This window comes from Xiphophorus maculatus, chromosome 14 (genome assembly GCF_002775205.1).
Source record: "Xiphophorus maculatus strain JP 163 A chromosome 14, X_maculatus-5.0-male, whole genome shotgun sequence".
NCBI classification, from domain to species: domain Eukaryota; kingdom Metazoa; phylum Chordata; class Actinopteri; order Cyprinodontiformes; family Poeciliidae; genus Xiphophorus; species Xiphophorus maculatus.
The window spans coordinates 16,649,412-16,672,097 of NC_036456.1; the positions used below are offsets into that span (position 1 = coordinate 16,649,412).

A 22,686-nucleotide genomic window follows, 5' to 3' on the forward strand; every position below is an offset into this window, starting at 1 on the left:
CCATGTACACAGCTTATTTTAACCCCCACCCCACTTAGCTTTTCTTCTGAGAGTAAGCTAGCACGCACTAGAGACTGGAAGCACCCAGAATCAAGCAAAGCTTCTTCTTTCTGCCCATTAACTAGAACAGAAACAGTGCACACTTTCTTTTCTACAGCCTCAATAGCTGGTCTTGGAACTGAACACAAAAGTGATGGCTTTGATTTAAGGGTGGGGCAGAAGTGTTGTGTATGGCCAAAGTTATTACAGTTGTAACATCTAATATCTTTGACTGAAGACTTGGGAAATGACTTTTTAACATTGGGAGGTCTTTGGGAAGGGAACTGCTTTGAACTAGAAACATTTCTAGTCTGACTTTGACCAGAGCCCTGTTCACCCCCAGTGGACTTACTTGATAGGGCATAGTGAGTCTCTCGGCCAAAATAGGTGCTCTTGCTCCCCTTCCTGGCTGATGTGAAGACCTCCGCAAGAGTAGCTGCTTCTTTTGCCGTCTTCGGGTCACGCTCACGTATCCAGATCTCCAACTCTGGATTAACCATTCTTAGAAACTGCTCCAGAATTATCTGCTCAGATATTTCTTGCACAGTAGATTTATCAGGTTTAATCCATCTTGAAAACAAGTCTTTCAATCGCACATAAAGTTCACGTGGCATCTCACCTGGTTCAATCTTCAGGCATCTGAAGCGGCGTCGATAAGTGTCAGCAGTGATTTCATATTTTGCCAGAATTGCCTCTTTCACGTTGTCATAGTTCTCAGAGTCAGCCATATCCATTAGAACATAGGCTGTGCGGGCCTTGCCTGTCAGCAGAGGAACAAGACGGACCGCCCACTCATCTCTAGACCAACGACACACCTGGGCCATCCTCTCGAACGTCATCAGAAAATGCTCAATGTCGTCATCCGTGGATAAGGGAAGAAATCTTGGTTCAATTATGGACCTGGAACCATGAGCTACCTGGACATCACCACCATCTGATTCTTCTTCATGTGCTTCAGCTGTTGTGGGTTGAACATGTGCTTCTGATACATCAGGTCTTTCAAGTACAGCATGCACTTGAAGCTGCATTTGTTGAAATTGATGCTGTATGCTTTTCCACCTTTGCTCCTGGCGGGAAAAATCTTTATCAATCTTCAGGTCTCTAGCCGTTTGAGACCGCATAATAGCTTTCACCAACACTGTCAGTTCCTCCAACTTATCTTCAGGGTTGGTCGCTGCCATGGTCACCATTTCAGAGGAAGCTCCAGCTCCTTCATCAGGCTCTCCCTCTTGGCCTAGCTTTTTACCACCTCCGGTCATCATCTTCTCACTGTGGCATGAATGGCACACTTCTGACACCACTTGTAACAAGGTAGCCGTTCGCGGTAGGATTTTACAGTGACGATGAAGCGTTGAGGCAGAGTCAGGTGGAAAACAGCAGTTGTTTTATTCTTCACATCACATCAACCAACAACTTCACAGGTGAAAACTGCAGTCTTAAATAGTCCCAGCTGTGACGGATCAAACCACCTTTAATTCACAGGGGAATCTCAATTCATCAATATCCAGTTATTTAATTAAAATACCTTTTACTAAATATAAACATTTCTATTTACTTTTTATAAATATTTTATGTTTTATCATTACACCAGATGAAACACCACAAAACCCATAAACAATTCCCCCCCCCACACACTTTTCAATGGCCTCTCCCAGAGACTATATATGGTGTCTGGACCCCCGGGGCAGCATTTGTCCAAACACCCTGGAGAGGACACAGAAAAGACAGGTGAGTCACTCTACATTAGCACTCCACACCCAACAGATTATGCACAACACATTTGCTCAGTTTTACCCACTAGTAGCTCATTGCTCTGCGTAACAATTATCCTCCCTCCACAGGCAACCACCTCACTCGTCAATGAGGAGCAGCTGTGCAGAGCCCAGAACAAAAGGCTACATGCTAATGTCTAAAAATACTCAATAAATACAATTAAAACTTCTTGTGTGCAAATTGTTACTGATGTGCAAATCTATGCTTAAAGTGCAGTGCTAAATAAAGTGCTTGTTAATAAAGTGCAAAAATACTTTAAAAATGCAATACAGTGATTTCAGTAAAATAGTCCCAGTAATGAAGATCTCTTCATTACAGGGACGTAAATAGGGTGGCAATAATAAAGCAAGTTTTTTTCCAATGAACAGGATAGTTGGAATCAAATAAACCAGAACACTGTTCTGTCAAAAAAAGTGATTTATATTAAAAGGCCTTTTTGGCCTTTTAGATGATGAAAGAAAGAAATATCTGAACAACAAATCCTAGATAAACCTCATTGCCATGAAAATGTTTTTGTCACATTTTGTCATATTACAGTCTCAAACCTCCAAGCATTTTATTGAGATTCTATGTGACATATCAACACGAAATAGTGCATAATTATTAAGTGAAAGCAATAAAGTTTAATGGTTTTCAAAGCTTAAAGAAACTGGGAAGGTACATTAATGCATTACAGTTGTACGTCTCTACTTGTATGTCTCCATTACCTTTGCAGAAAGCTTTGTCCATTTTCCTGTTGCAAAAAAAGACAGATTCAGGCTAACTGGATGGAAAGCGTCTGCAAACATTAATTTTCAACTTTTGCCACAGATTCTTAAAAGGATTTAAGCCTGGGCTTTGACTAGGCCATTCTGACACATTAATATGTTTTGACCAAAATGGTAAACCATATCATATCATATCAGAAGTCTTATCTGATGCAGGATATGTGCTGCATTATGAGGTTAATCCATAAGTCAACAGCAACACAGATGGGCCGACCTGCACGGCTGCAGGGATGAGTTTTTAACAGAGAGGGAGGGAAGAAGCTCAAAGTCTGTGTCCATGTGTTTGCCCCTCTGTCTGTCTGGGACAGGAAGGATGGAGACAGCAGTATAAGCGTGGGCAAAAACCCAAACAAGAGCAGGAGGAAGGGGAGGGGCAGCAAAGAAGTACAAAAAAAATGTTTCGTGAGATGATGACATTGGCAAGGCAAAAGTGGAGCTGTAATCCTATTTTAATCGCAGTGGATTTATTAAACAGGAGCAGCAGGTTTAAATCTCAGCAGATTACACAGGAGGCCCAAGGAGATGTGTGTGTACGTGTGTATGGGGGGGGTCCTAGGTTGGAAAGGCTTGTGTAATCAAGTGGACTTTAGGTGAAATGGCTTGTCTTTGAAGAAAATAAGAAAAAAAACATAAATCTGGAATTCAGTGAAAGGACATTAGACGGCTTAAATAAAAACTTGCGAGCGTCATGAATTTATTGATATGACTTTGGATTAACAGCAGGAATTAAAACTGAGGCGTACCCTTTAAGAATAATTACTTCTTGAGAAAATACGGCCGCCTGCAGATGTTACAAATTGTTTTTGCTTGAACCTCTGTTTGTCTTGGCTGCTGACAGCTTCTTTGGTGTCTTTGCAAAAGACCTTGAATCTCATGGAGAACAGTTGATGCCTGATCCCTATGCAGCTGCAGTTAATCAAGCATCATCGCTTTACCCTTCTGGGATCAATGAAGATAAAAAAAAAAAAGATTTATTTGTGTGAACCCATGTTAGTAATACAATAAATATGAGTAGTTAGATTTTTTTTTACAGACAAAACCATGCCATGCATTTGTATTCAGTCCATTAGGGGACTGACTGAATACAAAGTCAGTCCCCTAAGTATAGTTGTTACTTCCACAACTACAAGACCAAGACAAAAAATGCACCTGAGGCGACAGGCAAGATTATTTCAGAATAGTAGTAGCTTACAAAGTTTTTGCAAAGAGGATCTGAAGACAAATGCATTCCATAATATTCAGATCATTATGGGGTGTAAAAACTTCTGTAAGGTAGTGCAACACAATCGAAAACAAAGTCATGGCTATTAGGAGTTCTGGCTACATTTAGCATTGGAGAACCCATTTCCACGTTATCAGTTTTCTTTTGTCAAGATCACTGTTTTAAAATTAGTCCAACTAAAACCCACTGAAAGATGTCTTAACTCGCAAAATGTAACTGGAGAAGACGGGAATGTGTGATGGAAAAATATTTCTGTGATAATGTACCTGTGCTTACTTGGAAAAAAGCTTCAAGGTTCACTGAAAGCGTTAACTGCCCTAGATCAAAAATGTTAATTGAGTCAAAGTAAAGAATCTATATCTTTTATTAAAATTTTATTTTATTAAAATGATATTTTTAATTGTAATTTTAATTTTAATTGTACCAGTAGTTTGATTATTCTTAACTATGTCTTCTGTTGTTGCATTTTTACAACACTAAGTACAACACATCTTAACCAGAGAATTAATATATATATATATAGAAAACTGTCATTAAAATTACTTGTCCATATTTCTAAATGTTTTCATATAAACATACTATATTGTATATAAAGTTGAACTCAAGGTAATATGTCCAGCAAGGCTTTTAAATGTGAAACCTTTCTAGCAAAGAGATACACGTTTATTTCAAGTGAATAAATGTGTGTCTTTACTACGAAGTTTGCGTCAGCATCTGGACACTAACAAGACATGAAAAATATCCTATTCACAAAGCTATTCTGTCGGCTCTCTACTGCCATCTTCTGGCAGCTGTCCCGATTTTATGTTGCAAGAAGAAATTGAACCACTTTCTATCTGCGGTGTCTGTGCTTTACTGACACCGCAGATCTGAAAACGCAAATTTGACAATAAAGGCTACTTTTACATGAGGTCCTTATATCCTGTATTAATGTGAATAAAATAAAGTTTTTTCTTATAGTCAGCCAATGACTAAACCCTTCTTTTTAAGCAAATTATTACAATAATTCGTCACAGAATATTGTAAATAAAACAGACCAGCTTGTAGGTAACACATATTTTTAACCCTGTTGTAGGAGAAGGATTTTATAGTAATAATGTTTCAAGGCTTAGTAAAGCAAATAAAAACTTGCTTTAACTCACCAGCAGGGGGCAGAAACTTTAACCTTAAACATCCGCCTAACTCCTTCCTCTTCCGGTTACGGCGAAAGCAGGTATGGCGGCTCCTGTTTTCTTCTGCATGATTACAAATTTGTAATCGACTGTAATCCTCATGTTTAGAAGATAATTTAATCAATTTTAAGATATCGTTTGACTCATAGTAAGCTTTTATAGTCAGGGAAATGAGGATTTTATAAGTTAGATGGCATTACGAAGACGTTTTTACTAATCTGTTCTCTGCCGGCATAAGGCCGCTGTGTGGGGCTAAATAGAGTAACCGGGTAGTGGAGTAATAATAAAATCGACGAGTATTGATGTCAAAAGTACCACTGTATACATGACTCGAGTTTAAAACTTGACAAGCGAGCTTAAAGCTGGTCATATATTGAGTAATGACAACGCGAATGAACATTACGACCACCTTCTCATTCAAATAAAATTTGTCTCGCAGCTTCAACATGGTGCAACGCCTGACTTACCGCCGCAGGTTGTCCTACAACACGGCTTCTAACAAGACCAGACTGTAAGTGAAAGTTTTCTACCACGCTTGTACACTTGTACTAACTTGAAGAGTCCGTATAGTAATGAAGCTTCTTGTTTGGTAGGTCCCGGACTCCTGGTAACCGTATTGTCTACCTGTACACCAAGAAGGTTGGCAAAGCCCCCAAGTCAGCATGTGGCATCTGCCCTGGAAGACTGCGTGGAGTAAGTACATCTGTTGAGATTCATTGTAGTTATTCATGGATAAGGAGGGGAGATAATACCTCGTATATCTTTCCTGCTATAGATATTCATCACTTAGAGGAAGTATACTGATACCTGGAGCAGCATAAGAACAAAATCATTCCTTTTAAGTCTACTTAAACATTACAATCTGGGGATGTAAAGATGTTCAAGTAGTATATCAATTATAAATACATTTATTACAGCTCTCAATAGCACAGATATTTTCAAAATAGCCAAGAAAGTATTATTATAAGCCAAAACTTTCCCACTAAGAGTCAAGTTTTCTACATGTTATCATTATTAATATTGGATAGGAGTATAGTGGTACGGTTATTTATGCTGAGAGTTTTTGGTTCAACCCTGTCAGTTGGGCACGCATGTATAACAAAGCTGCTGGAAACATGGATAAATGCAGAACTAGATCTATCACCCAACTTTAAGAATCAACACTAAAACTAAACTATCTCTAATTGCCGCTGTTTGGGAACATTAGCGCTTCTAATTAATCTACAATGACGATGGCGAAAGAAACATGGACCAAACTCAAGTCTTTCTCATTTTTCAACAGTGATTGAGCACAATGACTGTTGAAACGTACATTAGCTTTACACTAAGTTTAATTATTTTCAGGCTTAGTTACTCGCCTGAAACAGCTTAAAGATGTAAACATCAGATACTGGAGGAAAAATCTGTTACACCCAAGTGGATACCTGCAACATTCAATCAGTTAAAACTCCTCACATCCGATGATGGGAGCTTTTCCCAATAGCAACATTCAACAGCAGTTTTCATACAAGGTTTCCTAAATGTGAAATCATCTCAAACATGATTTATTGTTTGATATTTTACTGTAAAATACTGGCTTGGTCTTATTAAAAAAAAAACCTTTAGCATCAACGTTGACCTTTCTTTTGTGATTACATTGTTTAACCTCACTGCGCATCAAATCTTAAAACTGTTTTAAGTGTACTGATGACCAAAGTAAACAAACTTGATTACTTCCCTTGATTAAAAGATTTTAGATACTGGATTACAGTCTGGAGCACAATGCACTCAGCATTTAGGCTTTACAAATGAAAAATGTTATAAGCTGGTAAATATATTTAACATGCCATTTTAAACTTCAGGGTGTGCTATATATATATATATATATATATATATATATATATATATATATATATATATATATATATATATATATATATATATATATATATATATATATATAATTTTATTTTTTTTAAGACTTTTTGCAGCATGTTGTCTCAGTTCATCTGCTGTATTAACATTTTACCAGAACGGCAGTTTATTTATTAAAGCTATATGAGGAACTTTATTATGATGATGGGTAAAAACTGTTTTTATTTTATTCTAATGCAGAAATGCTGGAACTTAGTATTAATGTTATGCTGGTGATTGTTTTATACATTCATGCATCAGTTTGCATACCACATTATAATTTGTTGACATGTACAAAAAGATACCAAAGTGGTCATTGAATTTCACTTTTGGGTGCTGTTATTTCTGGAGGACATAATAGTTTTACTTTGTCCTTTAAAATAATGACATCACTCAACATTGGAAGTAAAAAAAAGTAAAACCCATAAGAAACCTTCTAAGCTAAGGGTTTACTATTTATTTTAATAACCTAAAAACATAATTTGCTTCATTTGAGTTTGAAGAAGTTTCAAATGGACTCTAGTGAGAAAAATCTAGATCATCTGTCCTGTTATTACCTCACAGTTGAAAACCAGTGTTTGTTGCATATGCTTATGCAAGCAGTATAGAAGAGCAACGTGGGGCTCTGTGTACACTTATAGTCCTATAATAAATGTCTTTATTGGGAGTTTTTTGCATGAAAATATAAAACGCACATTACAAAATTCTAATTTTAATTATAAGGCCACAATGTTAAATTTTGTTTTATGAACTACAACAGAAGTTGTCAACAGGTACTATTTAAACTTGTGATGAAATGACCTCCATCTCTGGAACAGACTCAACAATGGCTCCTTTTACAACATAAACTCAAAATGTTATGTTGGTATTAGAGTTTATATGTCGTATACATTTGTAAGTTTTTATATTTTTCTGCATTGTTTTTTGTTTTTGTAGTGATTGTCTTTGCACTTGTTTTGGGTTTCAAATACGGTAATACAATCTTAAAGTGAAATGCCAAACAAATGGCATGAGCATCTAGAATATTTTTAGGTTAAAAAAAAAGCTAATCTGTAGTTGGTAACTTATGTAGTCTTGAAAAGCTCTGTAAGAATGTAGACTAGCATTTAATTTAGCATTTGTTTTTGTTGATGTGGAGAGCTAAAATTAGGCTGGTCTTTGGACTATAAATGTTTCACACCCAGCTGTAGGGAGAAAAACAGAGCTAGTGTTGTTCTGTATTGTTGGACCAACTTAAACAGAGGTTGTTGCAGGTGTATTTCAAGTCTGTGGTGAATATGTAACAGTATTGATTGTTTTTACGTTCTTAACACTGAGGCTCCTTATGCTAAGACTTTAAGTGATTTGTTATTTTTAGATTTTGAAAATAAAAATCAAATCTATGCTTGATGTTTGTTACAGATTCGTGCTGTTAGACCTCAGGTTCTGATGAGGCTTTCCAAGACCAAGAAGCATGTTAGCAGGGCTTACGGTGGATCCATGTGTGCAAAGTGTGTACGTGACAGGTAAGAGAAGCCTTTATTTTAATGATGGATGTTGAAAGATTTTCAGTGCTGTTTCTCCCCTTGTTGTTTTTTTTATTGTTTTATTTAGTGGACAAATTATTTTTTTATGCTGCCATTTAAGAATCTGTAATCCTTATTTTTGTGTTTCTAATGAGTAATGTATTAAAACTTCTCTTTTGGTGGGATTCACAGGATCAAGCGTGCTTTCTTGATTGAGGAGCAGAAGATCGTTGTCAAGGTGCTCAAGGCACAAGCACAGAGCCAGAAATCGAAGTAAATTCTGTATTTGTTTTGCCACAATAAAAAAAAATGACAAACAAATCTGTTTGAAGTTGTGGGTTGTTCTGTCTGTGTTATAAATCAGCTAAGACTAAGAATCCTCTGAGCAAATGGACCGCCAAAACATATCGACTGATGAAATATCCTTGAATCAAATTTCATTTAAACTTATGTGGAAAAACTGTAAAATAACCAAGTTTTCTTTTTATAAGGCTGATCAGGCCTGAAGTCATAATCCACTATGAAAAAATTCTTGTCCAGGTCCATTTGCAAAGTAAAGGGTTTGAAGTGCTGAAAATATGGAAGAAGTATCTAAATAACATGGGTGGGCTATAAGAATAGCCTTCAAATACTATTTACTCTGTTACTTAAATTGTGATCATTGCAAACTGGTGCATATGTTGAATCAAATTGGCAATTTTTTTTTCAGTAAAATGGAGACCTCCCTTATTTTTGTTATTTCTATGTAGGGTTGTATTACAAATATTAATCACAATTTTACTTTGTGGTTTTTAGTGTACTATATTATATTTTATAAAATACCAGCTGCAAGTTAACAGTGCCCTCCAGTGGGCTCAATATTTTACTCGTTTCCATGAAAATGCAATTCAGATGGGAAAAATGCATCCAAATGTGTATAATTTGTTCCCCCCATTTGTTTTGATGAACAAAATATTAAAGAAAATCTTGTGATTAATACAAAAAGATTTGTTTACATTAAAGCTTTGATGTAAATTAAAACACAAAAGGTTCTAAAATATTTTTACACTTAAGACCATGAACAGAAAATGTTCTATTTCAAAAGAGTTTACCTACTTTGAACATGAAATTAAAAATGGTAAGTGCAATAGTACAAATGTTTGATGCAAACTATTACTGTTAAAAGTAATTCAGATGAGCAAATTGCTGTAGAGACCCCATCTGAGTATTTTAAGGGTTTCTCCACAACATGCGCTTGCATGTCTTTTTTTTTATGCAAGATGAGTTGTATGGAGTTTAACCACTTATTTTAGCAGAGTGGTATCTGTTTGGATAACTTGAAAATACATTTGCTGTAATTAAAAATATTGTACTTATAACTTTCGGAGTTTTCAAGCCCTGAACTGTTCCGACACTGCGATTCTCTTCAGTCCTGAAGTGAGTGGTAATGGACTGCTGGGCCGTTTTTATATGGGAAGAATACAAATGTGATTGAAATATTCCCATAGGGACAAATACATTGTAAATCTTGCTGAACTAAAAACTGATGGACGTTTCTTACTGTTTCTTTAAGTAACGTAGAAGGGAGGTTAGTATGATGTTCTATTAAATATTCAACGTTTTTTTTTCTATTCTGAAAAAGTGATTTTTATTACTGAAGCCACAAGAGGGAAAGAAAATGAAGCACATGTACTTCCGGGACACGTCAACCAAGTCAGTGCGCAGACGTACCCGAGCCTGGGCTGAAAGGAGCGCTGCTGGAGAGAAGGACGCTACTTTTTTTTGTTCCATCATGGAGACTTTATACAGTTTTCCGTTTGCTGTGCTCGAATGTCCGAATATAAAACTGAAGAAACCGTCATGGCTGCACATGCCGTCGGCTATGACAGTGTATGCGGTCGTCATTGTGTCCTACTTTCTCATCACAGGAGGTAACTATAGCTAACAACAAGCTAAGAGGCGGCTAGCCTGTCTTCATTAACACAGCATATCAAAGCAGCTTTAATTCTCATAGTTCTGTTTTATTTGCAATAAGATGAGCTTTTGTTGTATTTGTAGTCGCTGAAGCAGGTTAAACCAATAAGAGCTTTTTTGTTATTTTTTTTGTGCGACAAACAAGCTAGCTTGTACATTTTATTTATACTGGCCAATAGAACATACCAACGGAAGCGAAATTTATATGTGAAAAGCCTCAGACTTATTACAAGCTCTCATTTTGATGTTATTTATTCAGTCTAAGAAAAAATTTTATCAGAAGATATGGCAGAGGTAGTTATTCAAACACTATTACATACTACTTATACATGCATTTTGTTTATAAGCGTGCTTTTCTTTCATCTGTATCCATTTGTCCAACCTACAGGTATTATCTATGACGTTATTGTAGAACCTCCAAGTGTGGGTTCAATGACAGATGAGCATGGACACCAGCGACCAGTTGCCTTTCTGGCATACAGGTATCACTAATTTTCAGTACTTAAACACATAGAAAAAAATATTACATGTTCTCACAGCTTATTTTGACTCCTTGCTTTTCCAGAGTCAATGGGCAATACATTATGGAAGGACTGGCCTCCAGTTTCCTCTTCACCATGGGAGGCCTGGGCTTTATAATCCTGGACCGCTCCAATGCGCCAAACATTCCCAAACTGAATCGTTTCCTGCTGCTTTTCATCGGCTTTGTCAGTGTCCTCCTCAGCTTCTTCATGGCCAGAGTTTTCATGCGCATGAAGCTGCCGTAAGTTGAAGCTCAATATTTGATTTGATTGTAAATTACCGTTGGCATATGGTAAAAATCAAAGGCATTTAAAAATCTGTGTTGCATCTGTGTTATCTTTTCAGAGGATACCTCATGGGCTAAGAACATGGACAACAGAAAGTAACCAAACAAAATCATAGAATTAGTTATAAATAAAGGTGACACTTATCCAAAACTTAACCGATCAAGACTGAAAGCACCGACTTTGCTCAAGAAATGCAACCAGACCAACACCCTCACCAAAAACCTTTAAAACCAGGGCCTCTAGCAGACGTCTTTATTAGGCTTTGTGTAAATGTTACTGCCTATTCACATTTGTTTAAGAAAAGCTGTGTAAAGGAAGCTGTCTATGAGATGCAGCCACCAGTTTCAATACAAAATTAGAACTGTTTGCATTATTTTGTTGAGTGTCTGAAAGTGTTTGTCAGTTTTTGTATTAAAATCATTGTACAAGATAATGAAATTGAAAGTTTCTGTTTTTGTATCTGGTTAAATCTTCATTTACTCAGATTGTCACACTTGTTTATATTTTTATGATTGACCTTGGGGTCATAGCTGTTCTCCCCTCCAATATTTAAGTTATTTTCTTTTATAGAACCTTAAAGACAAATTTTTAAATTGGTACAATCATCACAGCCAAGTTTTGATCAGAAACTAATTTTGTGATGTTACAGATTCACCTGCCTTTATAGCAAGAGATGGAATTATGACGGCTGATATACAAAAGAGAAAAAATGTTTTGATCTTAAAGATGTCTCTAAATCTAAGAGAAAATACAGTTCATCAGTGCAATTATAGACTAAAAATGTTGAAATGCATCTTTTGAGTAGCCTTTTTTATTACATCCAAGTGTACTGTCACATTTCCTCCACAAGGTGGGGGTGGTGTTCAGTTGTGAAAACTGTTTAGTTTTCACTGTGAAAGGCCAGTTTAGTTTGTGACTGCTGGAAAAAATAAAAAATATAGATGTCCTCTGGTAGCTTTAACACCAGGCTTAGTATAACAAGTCTTTGAATAAATTTACTACTCCAAAGCAGTTATGGCTTCAAACAAAAATGTAGGATTTTTTTTGTTACCCTTGTGTAAGAACATGACATAAAAAGGCATCCGCCTTTAATAGCTACTTCTGAGTTAGCAGGTTTATTTTTCTATGTGGTAGGAAAGTGAACATTGGATTTACAGCTTCCAAAATAATGTCTGCCATGGAAGTAACACTATCAGTAAATCTGTCACTTATAATTCCTCTGTATGTTTACTTTTCCGTTTAATGGCACAATCGTCTGGAAACAATCTGAATCTCTTGTTTCAAAACTTTTGTGTAAATTTTAGGGAGGTACTTTTAGAATCCTTGGCAGTGATTTACAATTTATTAACTTGTATCAACTAATTCAGACTTCCATATTTTACACCCCAGAGTGTGTATCATTTATTGTTGACATGTAGGGAAATATTTCGATTAAACCTATTAATGTCAATCTCATCTGACTATAGATTTCCAGAATTCTTCATGTTTCTTTCATGTACTTTAGCAAAGTCAAAAGAGGGTTAGTTGGACTTTAACAGCCAGGAAAAAATGTACATACTTATCAGAAAATAAGTATTTAACACACCTTTTTGTACAGTAAATATATTTCTAGCAGGGCTGTTGGAAATTTACATTAGATAAAGCAAACAACCCATCCATGCACTGAGAAATTGAGTCTGTAAAATGTGTGTAATAAAATGGAATGATAACTTATGGCGATAAGTGTTAAAAACAAAAAGTAAAGGAAATATCTGAAATTCATCAGTACTTAAAAACCAATCTTGTTTTCTGCCATGTAACATGAGCTAATTTAGTACTAATTGATGGCCTGTAAGAAGGATTTCTATTACCAAAAGAAGCACGATGGGTAAAAGCAAAGTGCTGTCTCAGAATCTTTACAAAGCATTTTACTAAACTCCAGATTTTCCGTTGGATCACCATTGTTGCCGTAATCTGGATGTCGAAATACATATAAACACGAAAAAGCAAGTCAGGAGAAACATTGCAAGGTGGAAGCATCATGATTTAGAATAGAAATTCTTTCATTCACCCATAATGGGGAAATTCCAGAATCTGCCTCAACAGCAGCAAAGCAGTGAAGGTTATGAAGCTTTACAGATGTTGGGAGGAAGGATCTACTGTAATGCTCCTTTGTGCACTTAGGATGTAGCAGTTTGTCCCTGAAGGAGCTTTAAGAATTTGTTCAGATCTGTGCCAGTTTCTCCATATTGGAGATATTTAAAGGTATTTTCATAAAGAGGAGTGGCGTGTTTTGTTGCCAACCTTAAAACACCTATAAGCAGTATTAAAGTCCTTTTTGTCCTTGCCAAAAAGGACTTTAATACTTTATTCCCCTGTGCCATTCCACTTTAATACACATCATTTATGAACTCTGTTTTAATGTCTTTGTATGTGTGGATATCGCAGGTCTGGAGTCAAATTTGCGTCCACAGGTCCATTTGAAACATGTTTTGTGAATACACGCAACACTTGTTTTCACCACTGTGTGCATCAAATCTCAGGTGATGTGCTCTCCTCTCTGAATTTCTGAGCTACACTTTAGATGTAGCTCCCTAAATTCTAATTTGCTGAGTGTAAATTACAAACAGTTGTATTCTATTGACTAATTTGATTAGACCCAAAGGCATGTGGTTGGAGTAAGTTGTATTTATTGGCACAAGTGTAAAAGGGCTGAATATGCACACCGCATTTCTGATTTCCATTTGCAAAAAAACTGATATCAGTTTCACATCCAAGTAACACGCTGGGAGCTGAATTCAGACTGTGGAACATGGAAACATTGGTAAATAATTGAAGATTTGTCAAACAGTGACCCTGTTTCGTAGAGATTCAGTACCACAAAGAAACAGAGCTGGTACACATTAAGAAAACAGAACACTAGGTTTAAAAATTTCCTTTTTAATTCAAATATCAAATTAAATACTATTTTATATGACGTAATATAACTCTGTTCACTGGTTCATACAAATATTTCATATATTCTTAAAGAGGAATGAGGTGTTTTGTTGCCAAAGTACCACATAGTATTTTCACACAAAGAGATATGATTTATAGGATTAGACATTTAAAACATTAGATGACATGATAGTTTTGTAATAACCTTAAAGTCTTCTTTTTATACCAACAAGATATTCTGATTCGAACACCTGAGAAAGTGTTGCAACTTAATTTGTGTAAAAATAATCTTGAGGCTTTTTTCTCCAATTCCTATAAATGCTTTTAGTCATCTTTATGTTTTCATCCGTTTCCTTTGTTTGGTTTGTTCTTGGACTCCTTCATTGCTGTAATGTAACCCACTGTGCCCATTTTCATCTGTTGACAGCTTGTGAAGAAATGAAGCACAAATCAAAGTAATTAAAGCCCGACTCATCGGGTAAAAAACTTGGCAGAGTTGGTAGGACTTCACACACAGCTTACCTTTCTCCTCTTTTCATTTTCCGTGTTTGCTGAATTGTTTGCCTTCAAGCCTAATGCTTCCTCCAGCTCTGGAATGAAGGAAGTAGCAACATAATACCTCTGAACACATTCACAGAGCATCTGCAGCTAGTAACACATACCTTTAAGAATGGGGTCGATCTTTTCCACCACCAGGTCAGCATCCTCCGTGGTGAAGCACAGTGGGGGCTTGAATTTCAGCACATTACGATGAGGTCCATCAGCGCTTAAAAGGACGTGCTGCTCCTTTAATCTGGAAACATTCACTATTTAGCTCTCTGTGGTTATTTACACAGGCATACAGTATTTGATGGCATTATATCTTTAGCGTACCGGTAATCATCTTCTTAGTTTTCTTCCTGGTTCAGCTGTCACTGAACTAAAATATGCTCCACATCTTACTGAGCACTGCTGCTCAGCTTGCTAAAAGAAGAACCCAGTACTTAACTATTACTTACAATTGCTTACAATTGTAAGCAAGAGAAAAGTAAAGAAGACCCAGACTGGTGTTGAAGCTAAAGGAGAACCATCTACCACTCTTCTATAGGTAATGCCATTTTAAAATGACAGTTGCTAAGCATGTGTGTTAAGCAGGTTCTACCTTAGTTAATTACTATGTCAGCTGGTTATGCTTGTTTTACTCAATAAAGACAGCTGTGGCTACAGTCCAGTAGCTTGCCATTATCAGTGTGTGAATGTGAATATATGTGACTGATTTCATGTGAAGCGTCTTTAAGTGTATGTACAATAAAAATTTACATACTGTGCAGTAAGCATCTGGAATAATCACTATTGTTTAATTTTGTCAGTGGAATTAGCACTGTTTAATCTTCCCCCAATAATCTGTAAAAAAAAATCATTGAATGCCAGCTTTATGCAGTGATCAATAGTGTTTTTATAGCTGTTAGTTGTGACATTTTTGGATTTTACAATCTGAACATTCAGTTTATCTTCCTTAAAGATAAAGTTAAGTGGCAGCAATCAACAACTTCTGTCTATCCTGTTTTATCTTTTAAATACTTATCTCCTCACTTTCTGCAAATAAAATGTCCACACTTTTCATGTAGATTCTGTGTCATATGTCTGTTTTTGACCTCAGAAAAACAAGACTGAAACCTTAAGTCTTACTTATAAATGACCTCCTGGGCTTCGGCCGTAGCTGGAGTGAGCTTCACTCTGTCCTTCACCAGCTCCACCCCAACAAACAGGCCTCGCCCCCTGCAGAGAGTGACGCTTTTGTTTAGCCTGAAAATTGCTAAAATTCTATTTTTACATACATTCTTGTATGATGTCTTACACACTATTAAAAATATAAAGTAATCGAGAATATGTTTGATTTTCTACTTAATTGTAATAAATCAACAATCCTTCGGAGCCTCTGATGTCTTATGAAGAAAAGTGGTACAAAGTATGTGTAGCTATGAGAAATGTCATGTAAGAGCTTTTTAGTCTTATGCTAATTTGAACAATCCTAATTAATTAGCAAAAATGTAAAAATATATGCACTGCTCAAAAAAATAAAGGGAACACTCAAATAACACATCCTAGATCTGAATGAAAGAAATATTCTCATTGAATACTTTGTTCTGTACAAAGTTCCATTTGCACAACAGCAGGTGAAATTGATTGTCAATCAGTGTTGCTTCCTAAGTGGACAGTTTGATTTCACAGAAATTTGATTTACTTGGAGTTATATTGTGTTGTTTAAGTGTTCCCTTTATTTTTTTGAGCAGTGTATTTAAAAGGTGTTATAAAGAACTGGAATTCCCCAGCTCACTTAATTCTATTTCAAGAAAAGAGAGAATTTACATGATATATTTTCTTGTGAAGCCGCTGATTATTTAGCGTTTTGGAGTCGGGCTTTGCCTCACCTAATGTCTCCAATCAGCGGATGCTTCTCCTTTTGTTTTTCCAGCACATTAGTGAGGTACTGGCCAACACGCAGTGCGTTTCCCTGCAGATCCTCTTTCTCAATCACATCCAGGACGGCCAGACCAATGGCGCAAGACACGGGGTTACCGCCAAACTAAAAGTATTAATACATACTGATGAAAATAGGTTTTACATATTCATTTAAGTATCGTCAATGAGTTTTTTGCAACATAATTTAATGCTGTAAAACAGAGCCAAAAAATCTAATATCCAGTACATGAGTTGCTTTAATTTTCCCTTTATTCTTAAAATAAGCTCTTACTGTATTGAAGTACTCCATTCCAGATGACATAAAGGCCTCGGCCACTTCCCTGGTTGTGACCACACATGACATGGGGTGGCCGTTGCCAATAGGCTTCCCCATTGTGACAATATCCGGCACAAAGTCGTCTCCCTGAAGCTGGAAGGCCCAGAACTGAGAGCCAACTCTGCCAAAACCCACCTGAACCTCATCCGCGATAAAAACACCTCCTGCTTTGCGGACATGCCTGTAGAGGAGAAAAGTTTAGTCAGATTTGGTCGTACATTCAGCAAAGTAGGGGAGACTTGATATCAAAAACGGTCAGTGACCCTATAGCCATCAGTGTAAACACAAACACTAATGCTGGATACATACTCAGCCACTTGCTGGAAGTAACCCACTGGGGGGATGACCTGCCCACCACAACTCTGCAGCGATTCGGCAATAAAAGCAGCAATCTGCCCAAGAGAAAAACATATCGGCTCCACATATCTGCAGCCAGGCTGATAAGCTGCAAATAGAACGGTTCCCGTCGTCTTTGACCCGTACGCCTCCCTGTATCAAGTCTGCTGATTTGGTTTTCACTTGACTGGGCTAAATAAGATTGTGGCTGTTGTGTAACGTTGGGACAGGCTTCAATGTTACTCTAGGTCAGGGGTCCCCAAACTTTCTCCTGTGAGGGCCACATAACTTGTCCCTTCTCTGATGGGGGGCCGGGGTCAGTTTGTAACAGAAAAAGTGTGACGATTGTAAGAGTGCTAGACATAAAAATGTATTGTTTTTCAGAAAGCACAATCAAATAACCTTTTCTGGATTCTTCAGAGAACAAAAGTCAGGAAATAACACTATTTATGAAATAAATAATAACCAAATAACACTGGATTCTCCACATAAAAAAAGGGTTAGGGTCAATTATATGCATGTATAAAATAGTTACTAACTAATAGTTAATAATAAATAAAGTTCATTACTAAGGAACATTTTATTGCAAAAGTCCAACTTATCAAATAAAAATGCACATATATGAAAATACTCTGGTATTGTTCAGGGGGCAGGACCAAATGTGGAGGCGGGCCGCATCTGGCCCGCGGGCCGTAGTTTGGGGACCACTGCTCTAGGTCATCAGATCTAATGTTAGCAAAGCTTTCAGGCTGTTTTGTCAAAAAAAAAAAAAAAAAAATGCCACCTGATATTTAACTAAATCAGAGGAAAACAAAGAAAGCATCAACATTTCTTGTGTAGCAAAATATTAGTCCAGAGTCAAACAAACCAAAGCATATTGGTCATTTTGTGCAATGAGATCATTTACTTCAAACACTATACAACATATTAAGCACTCTATTAGTCTAAGCATTCAGAAACATTAAAAACATAAAAAGGACATACCTTATGTCCTTTTTTATGGACTTTCTCTATTATGTCTTTGACTTCATCTGCATACGCTGTAGCTGCATCAGGACGGTCTGCACTGTATTTGCCTCTGTACACATCTGGGCTTGGAGCCTGTATGGAAAGAATACAATATATAGGGCTCTTCTTACTTTTGTTTTCTGTGTTCTGTGTTAATCTGCAAACTAACATATTTATTTACATTTTATTCCTTGTTGTGGAAATACATATATGCTGCTGATGGCAACATGGGCTGGTGGCACTCACTGAATAGCAGGATCACTTCTGTCTGGGAGTGTGTACAGAATTTAAATTGTAACTTTGTTACAGAATGCTACATCATTGTTTCATTTTGAGGTTTAGAAGCTATAAAGATGGTTAGGTGCTGTAATTTAGTTAAAAATCATCCAAAGACCAAAGAAAGCTATCAAAAATATTTCAATTCTGTGAAAAAATGCGTTATTTATCCCAAAAGAAAATGAAACGTTCTCGTAATCCATATCATAAGTATAACCCAGGCACCCAAAACCAGAAGAAATAAATTGTCCAAAAGAGCAATACTTCAACCAAATAAATGTTATCAAACCAAATTTAGAAAAAGAGGGGTTTTTTTCTATTTAGTTTAGGGTAAAAAGAGTTTTGAATGCTGTTTTTTTTTTACTTTTCTCTGTCTTTTCCTTTCTTATCTCCACTCACGCGTATGCTGAGAACTCAGCAGCCTGTCAAAACGCAGCAGAGCAGAGCAAAGCTATGGGGTTTTAATAGCGTGCAGGCAGGCGGAAGGTGAGAGCAAAACCCCACTCACCACATGGACGAAGTGACTCTGCTCAGCATCTGACAGCTGGTGGAACTTATAAGGACTAATGTCAATGAGTGATGACACATGGCCGTGGTACGCACTGCAGACAGAGTAAACACAATCCAGCGGATCACTTAGAGCTCTTGTGTCAAACTGTAGTGCTATGAATCAAAGGTAAGAAGTCGTGGCTGCTCTGTCACAACACACATCATGACTGAGATATAGTGGCTCTTACTTTTCCAGTGTTATGATATCTTTGTTCCCTGTGTACTGCCATGCAAGTCGGAGGGCCAGGTCGTTGGCTTCAGAGCTGATGGGGCAAAGGGTTACATTAAGTTACTCAGTCACCACAAAACACACAGGTGAAGCCTCATGGACGTCATTCGCAGCGTGTTATTTCATCTCCCAATGCAAGGGCAGCTGAGGCAAACGCCCATTCATTCATTCTGACTGAATAAATGCAAAAAGAAATAAATAAATGTTAACTGACTCTTAGAGCCTTGAAAAGGGGTTTTAAATTATTCATACTTCCAAAACTCCAGATCAAAATTGCAGGTTATCTACCTGTATTAGTACATTTATAATACAGTACAAAACTGTTTGTTCCTCTTAAAATGTGGATTTTGTCAAATTATAACCAATTTATTTTACTGAGATTTTTTGTGATAAACCAGTATGCAGCGGAAGAAAAATCACGCACGCTTTTCACATTTTATTTTACAAGTAAAGGTGTGAAATGCGTAGCACCCACTTTTATTCTATTGATTTTAACTGAGATGGTACAATTGCAAACCTCCTAAGACACGACCGTCCACCCAAACTGACAAAGAGAGCAAAAGTAGACAAAAGGTTCTTGAAAGTTAGGAGGAGCTGCAGAGATCCACAGCTCAGGTGGGAGAATCTTTCGACCGGACGATTAACAAAGCAAGAAGTTCTGTTTGCAATTTTCTAGAAGTCACACAGCAAACATGAAAGATTGTGCTCTGGTCAGATGAGGCCAAAATTGTAACTTTTTTGACTGACATGCCAAGCGCTTTGTGTGGTGGAAAAATGTTCTCAGAAACACATCTCCACGTTGAAACACACCACACCTTTCAGAACCTGCTCTTCCACTTCATATTTATGCTCCATCACACAGAATCTTAATAAAAGCAGTGAAGATAGATTAGATTAGTGACGACAGATGGATAGATATAAACTTTATTAATCCCTTTGGGATTTTCTCTCAGAAAAATTGTAATTGTAATTTGTGGTTGCAGCATGAAAACAGGAGCTTTTTTTTCTTAAGTTCTTTGGTAGATAAATACTTTTGCATCTACTACCAGCTGTTAGAAGAAAGTCTGTCAGCTCACACTACAAGCTCAGTTTTTTCCTCTAAAGACCTCTAGGAGAAATTTTTCATGTCAAGTTTATAACTTAATATTGCTGATATGTCTTCAGTGTAGTGTGGAGGGTTTATATATCATAATATATATATCAAAAACATAATTACCTCCATATAGATTATTCAGACGGTTAGTGCTGCAGTACTGTAGTAAAGTGGTGTAAATAAATAACCATGGTGACCTGGATCAGTTTGATAAAACAGACCTTTAGGAAGCAACTAATGCTGAGTGTGCATCTTATCCTTGCTTTGATCACGTCTGCAATATAGTCAAACCAAGAGACCTTTGCACCATAAAATGTTTATTAACTAAAGGTTTTCAAATGTATGTAACTTATACATCGGTGGAGAAAATGTAATTTTTTATACATAAGTATAAAATACTTATGTATAAGTATACATAAGTATAAAATACTTATGTATAAAAGTTTTCATGTATAAAAACCTTTATACATAAAGTTTTTTATGTATCAAAACAAAACTTTTTATACATAAAAAAACTTTTGTTTTTTTTTCATAACAACTAAAGTTCATAACTTTTGTTATGATAAAAGTTGTTTTCATAACTTTTGTTTTCATAACTTCTGTTATGAAAGCAAAAGTTTTCATAACTTTAAGTGAGGATTTCTTGAACCTTCAGAACAGGTCTGACTGTTGGTAACGCCTTTGCAAGGTCTTTGTTTCAGGCTTGGAAAATATGTCTGGCTATATTTTACCCTGAGTTGACAAAGTAGCACACAGACAGCTTGTCTGGCAGAGTCGCTTGCAGCCTCTGGGCATACAGTACCAGGTTGTCATGCAAGAACCGGGTGTTGGTGTTAAGTAATCCCATCTGCTCGGCTCCTGCCTTCACCACGTCCGGGTGACAGTGGCCCACTGGAGAAAAACAGGAGGTCTAAATCAAACTTAGATAGACAATCGTGAGAATTAAACCAGATAATTGTGGGGGGGGGAAAAGAACAGAAATTACAAATAGTTTGTTTGTTTTTTGGTTGTTGTATTACATGTTGTAGTAATTTCCTGTAGTGGTACAATTGCCTAAAGATCCTTTCAGAATCTCAAGAACTAGACTTTTTTTTTTTTTTTTACATTTAAAAGTGTGTTTTATATTTTTATGCTTACCGTGAGCCACGTTGTTGATGCAGTCTAAGTAGCGCTGTCCTTTTTCGTCATACATATACTGACCTTTGGCTTTTACGATCTTGATGGGATCATGGCTGAAGAAGATCTTACAAGATGGTCTGCAGAGGAACAATCAATTGTTGCAACAATACAGGTGAATCCCCTCTGATTCAGCACTTTAACATAAAACATATGCTAGCAAAAATGTAACCACATAGTAGTAATGCCCTACACAAATAATTTAAAATGAATTTTATAAGCAAATAACTTTAGAATAGTTGTATTAATTCTTGGCAGATATAATAATGATAATAAGGTGATAGACAATTTTTTTTTTCTGTAATGTTTTACATAATCAGACTGTCGTTTCTATACGTTCTCTAACATCTGCAGTCATGTATGACTTACCCAATGTGCTTCTTTCTCAAGTCTATCGTCTTCTTTTTCTCCAGTCCGTCAAGCGACATCTTTATGTCATGCAACAGAAAAACTGGTCGAGCACCATGTGTTCCAGCCAGCACACAGCTGAGTGAAGCTGAGCTGAGTGAAGCTGACACCCCACCCACGTCAAAAAAAAAAATTCAGCAAATAGTCTGAGTGGTTAGTGCTCCGTTAGTGCAGGTTTGTGCCGTTAAAATTTTCGTTTGTGCAGCTTTGGTTTCTGAGATATTAAAAATTATTTTTTAGGTCATCCAGAGTTCACCATCCCCCCATGTTGCTCCAAAACAAACCAAACTCGGCTACTTCGTTAGTGCTCCGTTTGTGCAGGTTTGTGCCGTTAAAATTGTCGTTTATGCAGCTTTCGTTTTCGAGATATTAAAAGTTATAATTTTGGCCGATGACGTCACCACCCCCCCATGTTGCGCCAAAACAAACCAAACTGGGCTACTTCGTTAGTGCTTCGTTAGTGCAGGTTTGTGCCGTTAAAACGGTCGTTTGTGCAGCTTTCGTTTCTGAAATATTAAAAGTTATTTTTTAGGTCATCAGAGTTCACCATCCCCCCATGTTGCTCCAAACATCAAAATTTTTGCTTTACGTCGCAGCAACTATGTAGCCTGGGCCACAATGTTACCCAAGGATTATACAAAGGATAATTTCAGATAACGATATTATTATTATTTTTACTTTTTTCTAAATATACCAACTAAATCTGATTTTACTTTATTTGGTGCTTTCAGAGTTTAACATTCACGCGATGACATTCACCCAATTAGGGAGAAGGACCTCGCG

At 36.7% G+C, this 22,686-nt stretch overlaps 3 protein-coding genes across 3 annotated transcripts; 2 read left to right on the forward strand and 1 right to left on the reverse strand.

Moving 5' to 3' along the window:
* The first annotated feature begins 4,975 nt into the window (after nucleotides 1–4,975).
* Nucleotides 4,976–8,692, forward strand: rpl34 (ribosomal protein L34). The gene is made up of 5 exons (XM_005816354.2): nucleotides 4,976–5,014; nucleotides 5,413–5,484; nucleotides 5,567–5,666; nucleotides 8,268–8,371; nucleotides 8,564–8,692. Exons 2-5 carry the CDS (start codon nucleotides 5,420–5,422, stop codon nucleotides 8,646–8,648), a joined length of 354 nt encoding a protein of 117 aa, XP_005816411.1. The 5' UTR covers nucleotides 4,976–5,014; nucleotides 5,413–5,419; the 3' UTR covers nucleotides 8,649–8,692.
* A 1,364-nt stretch (nucleotides 8,693–10,056) lies between these two features.
* ostc (oligosaccharyltransferase complex non-catalytic subunit) lies at nucleotides 10,057–11,571 on the forward strand. Its single transcript, XM_005816352.3, has 4 exons — nucleotides 10,057–10,281; nucleotides 10,713–10,806; nucleotides 10,890–11,087; nucleotides 11,192–11,571. Exons 1-4 carry the CDS (start codon nucleotides 10,143–10,145, stop codon nucleotides 11,208–11,210), a joined length of 450 nt encoding a protein of 149 aa, XP_005816409.2. The 5' UTR covers nucleotides 10,057–10,142; the 3' UTR covers nucleotides 11,211–11,571.
* A 2,461-nt stretch (nucleotides 11,572–14,032) lies between these two features.
* Nucleotides 14,033–21,999, reverse strand: etnppl (ethanolamine-phosphate phospho-lyase). The gene is made up of 13 exons (XM_005816351.3): nucleotides 21,865–21,999; nucleotides 21,457–21,575; nucleotides 21,051–21,210; nucleotides 19,186–19,260; nucleotides 18,957–19,050; nucleotides 18,149–18,265; nucleotides 17,138–17,220; nucleotides 16,784–17,009; nucleotides 16,461–16,615; nucleotides 15,718–15,807; nucleotides 14,712–14,842; nucleotides 14,572–14,639; nucleotides 14,033–14,476 (listed from the first exon to the last, which is right to left on the reverse strand). The coding sequence occupies exons 1-13, from the start codon at nucleotides 21,921–21,923 to the stop codon at nucleotides 14,384–14,386; spliced, it is 1,470 nt and encodes a 489-aa protein (XP_005816408.1). The 5' UTR covers nucleotides 21,924–21,999; the 3' UTR covers nucleotides 14,033–14,383.
* Nucleotides 22,000–22,686: the final 687 nt, after the last annotated feature.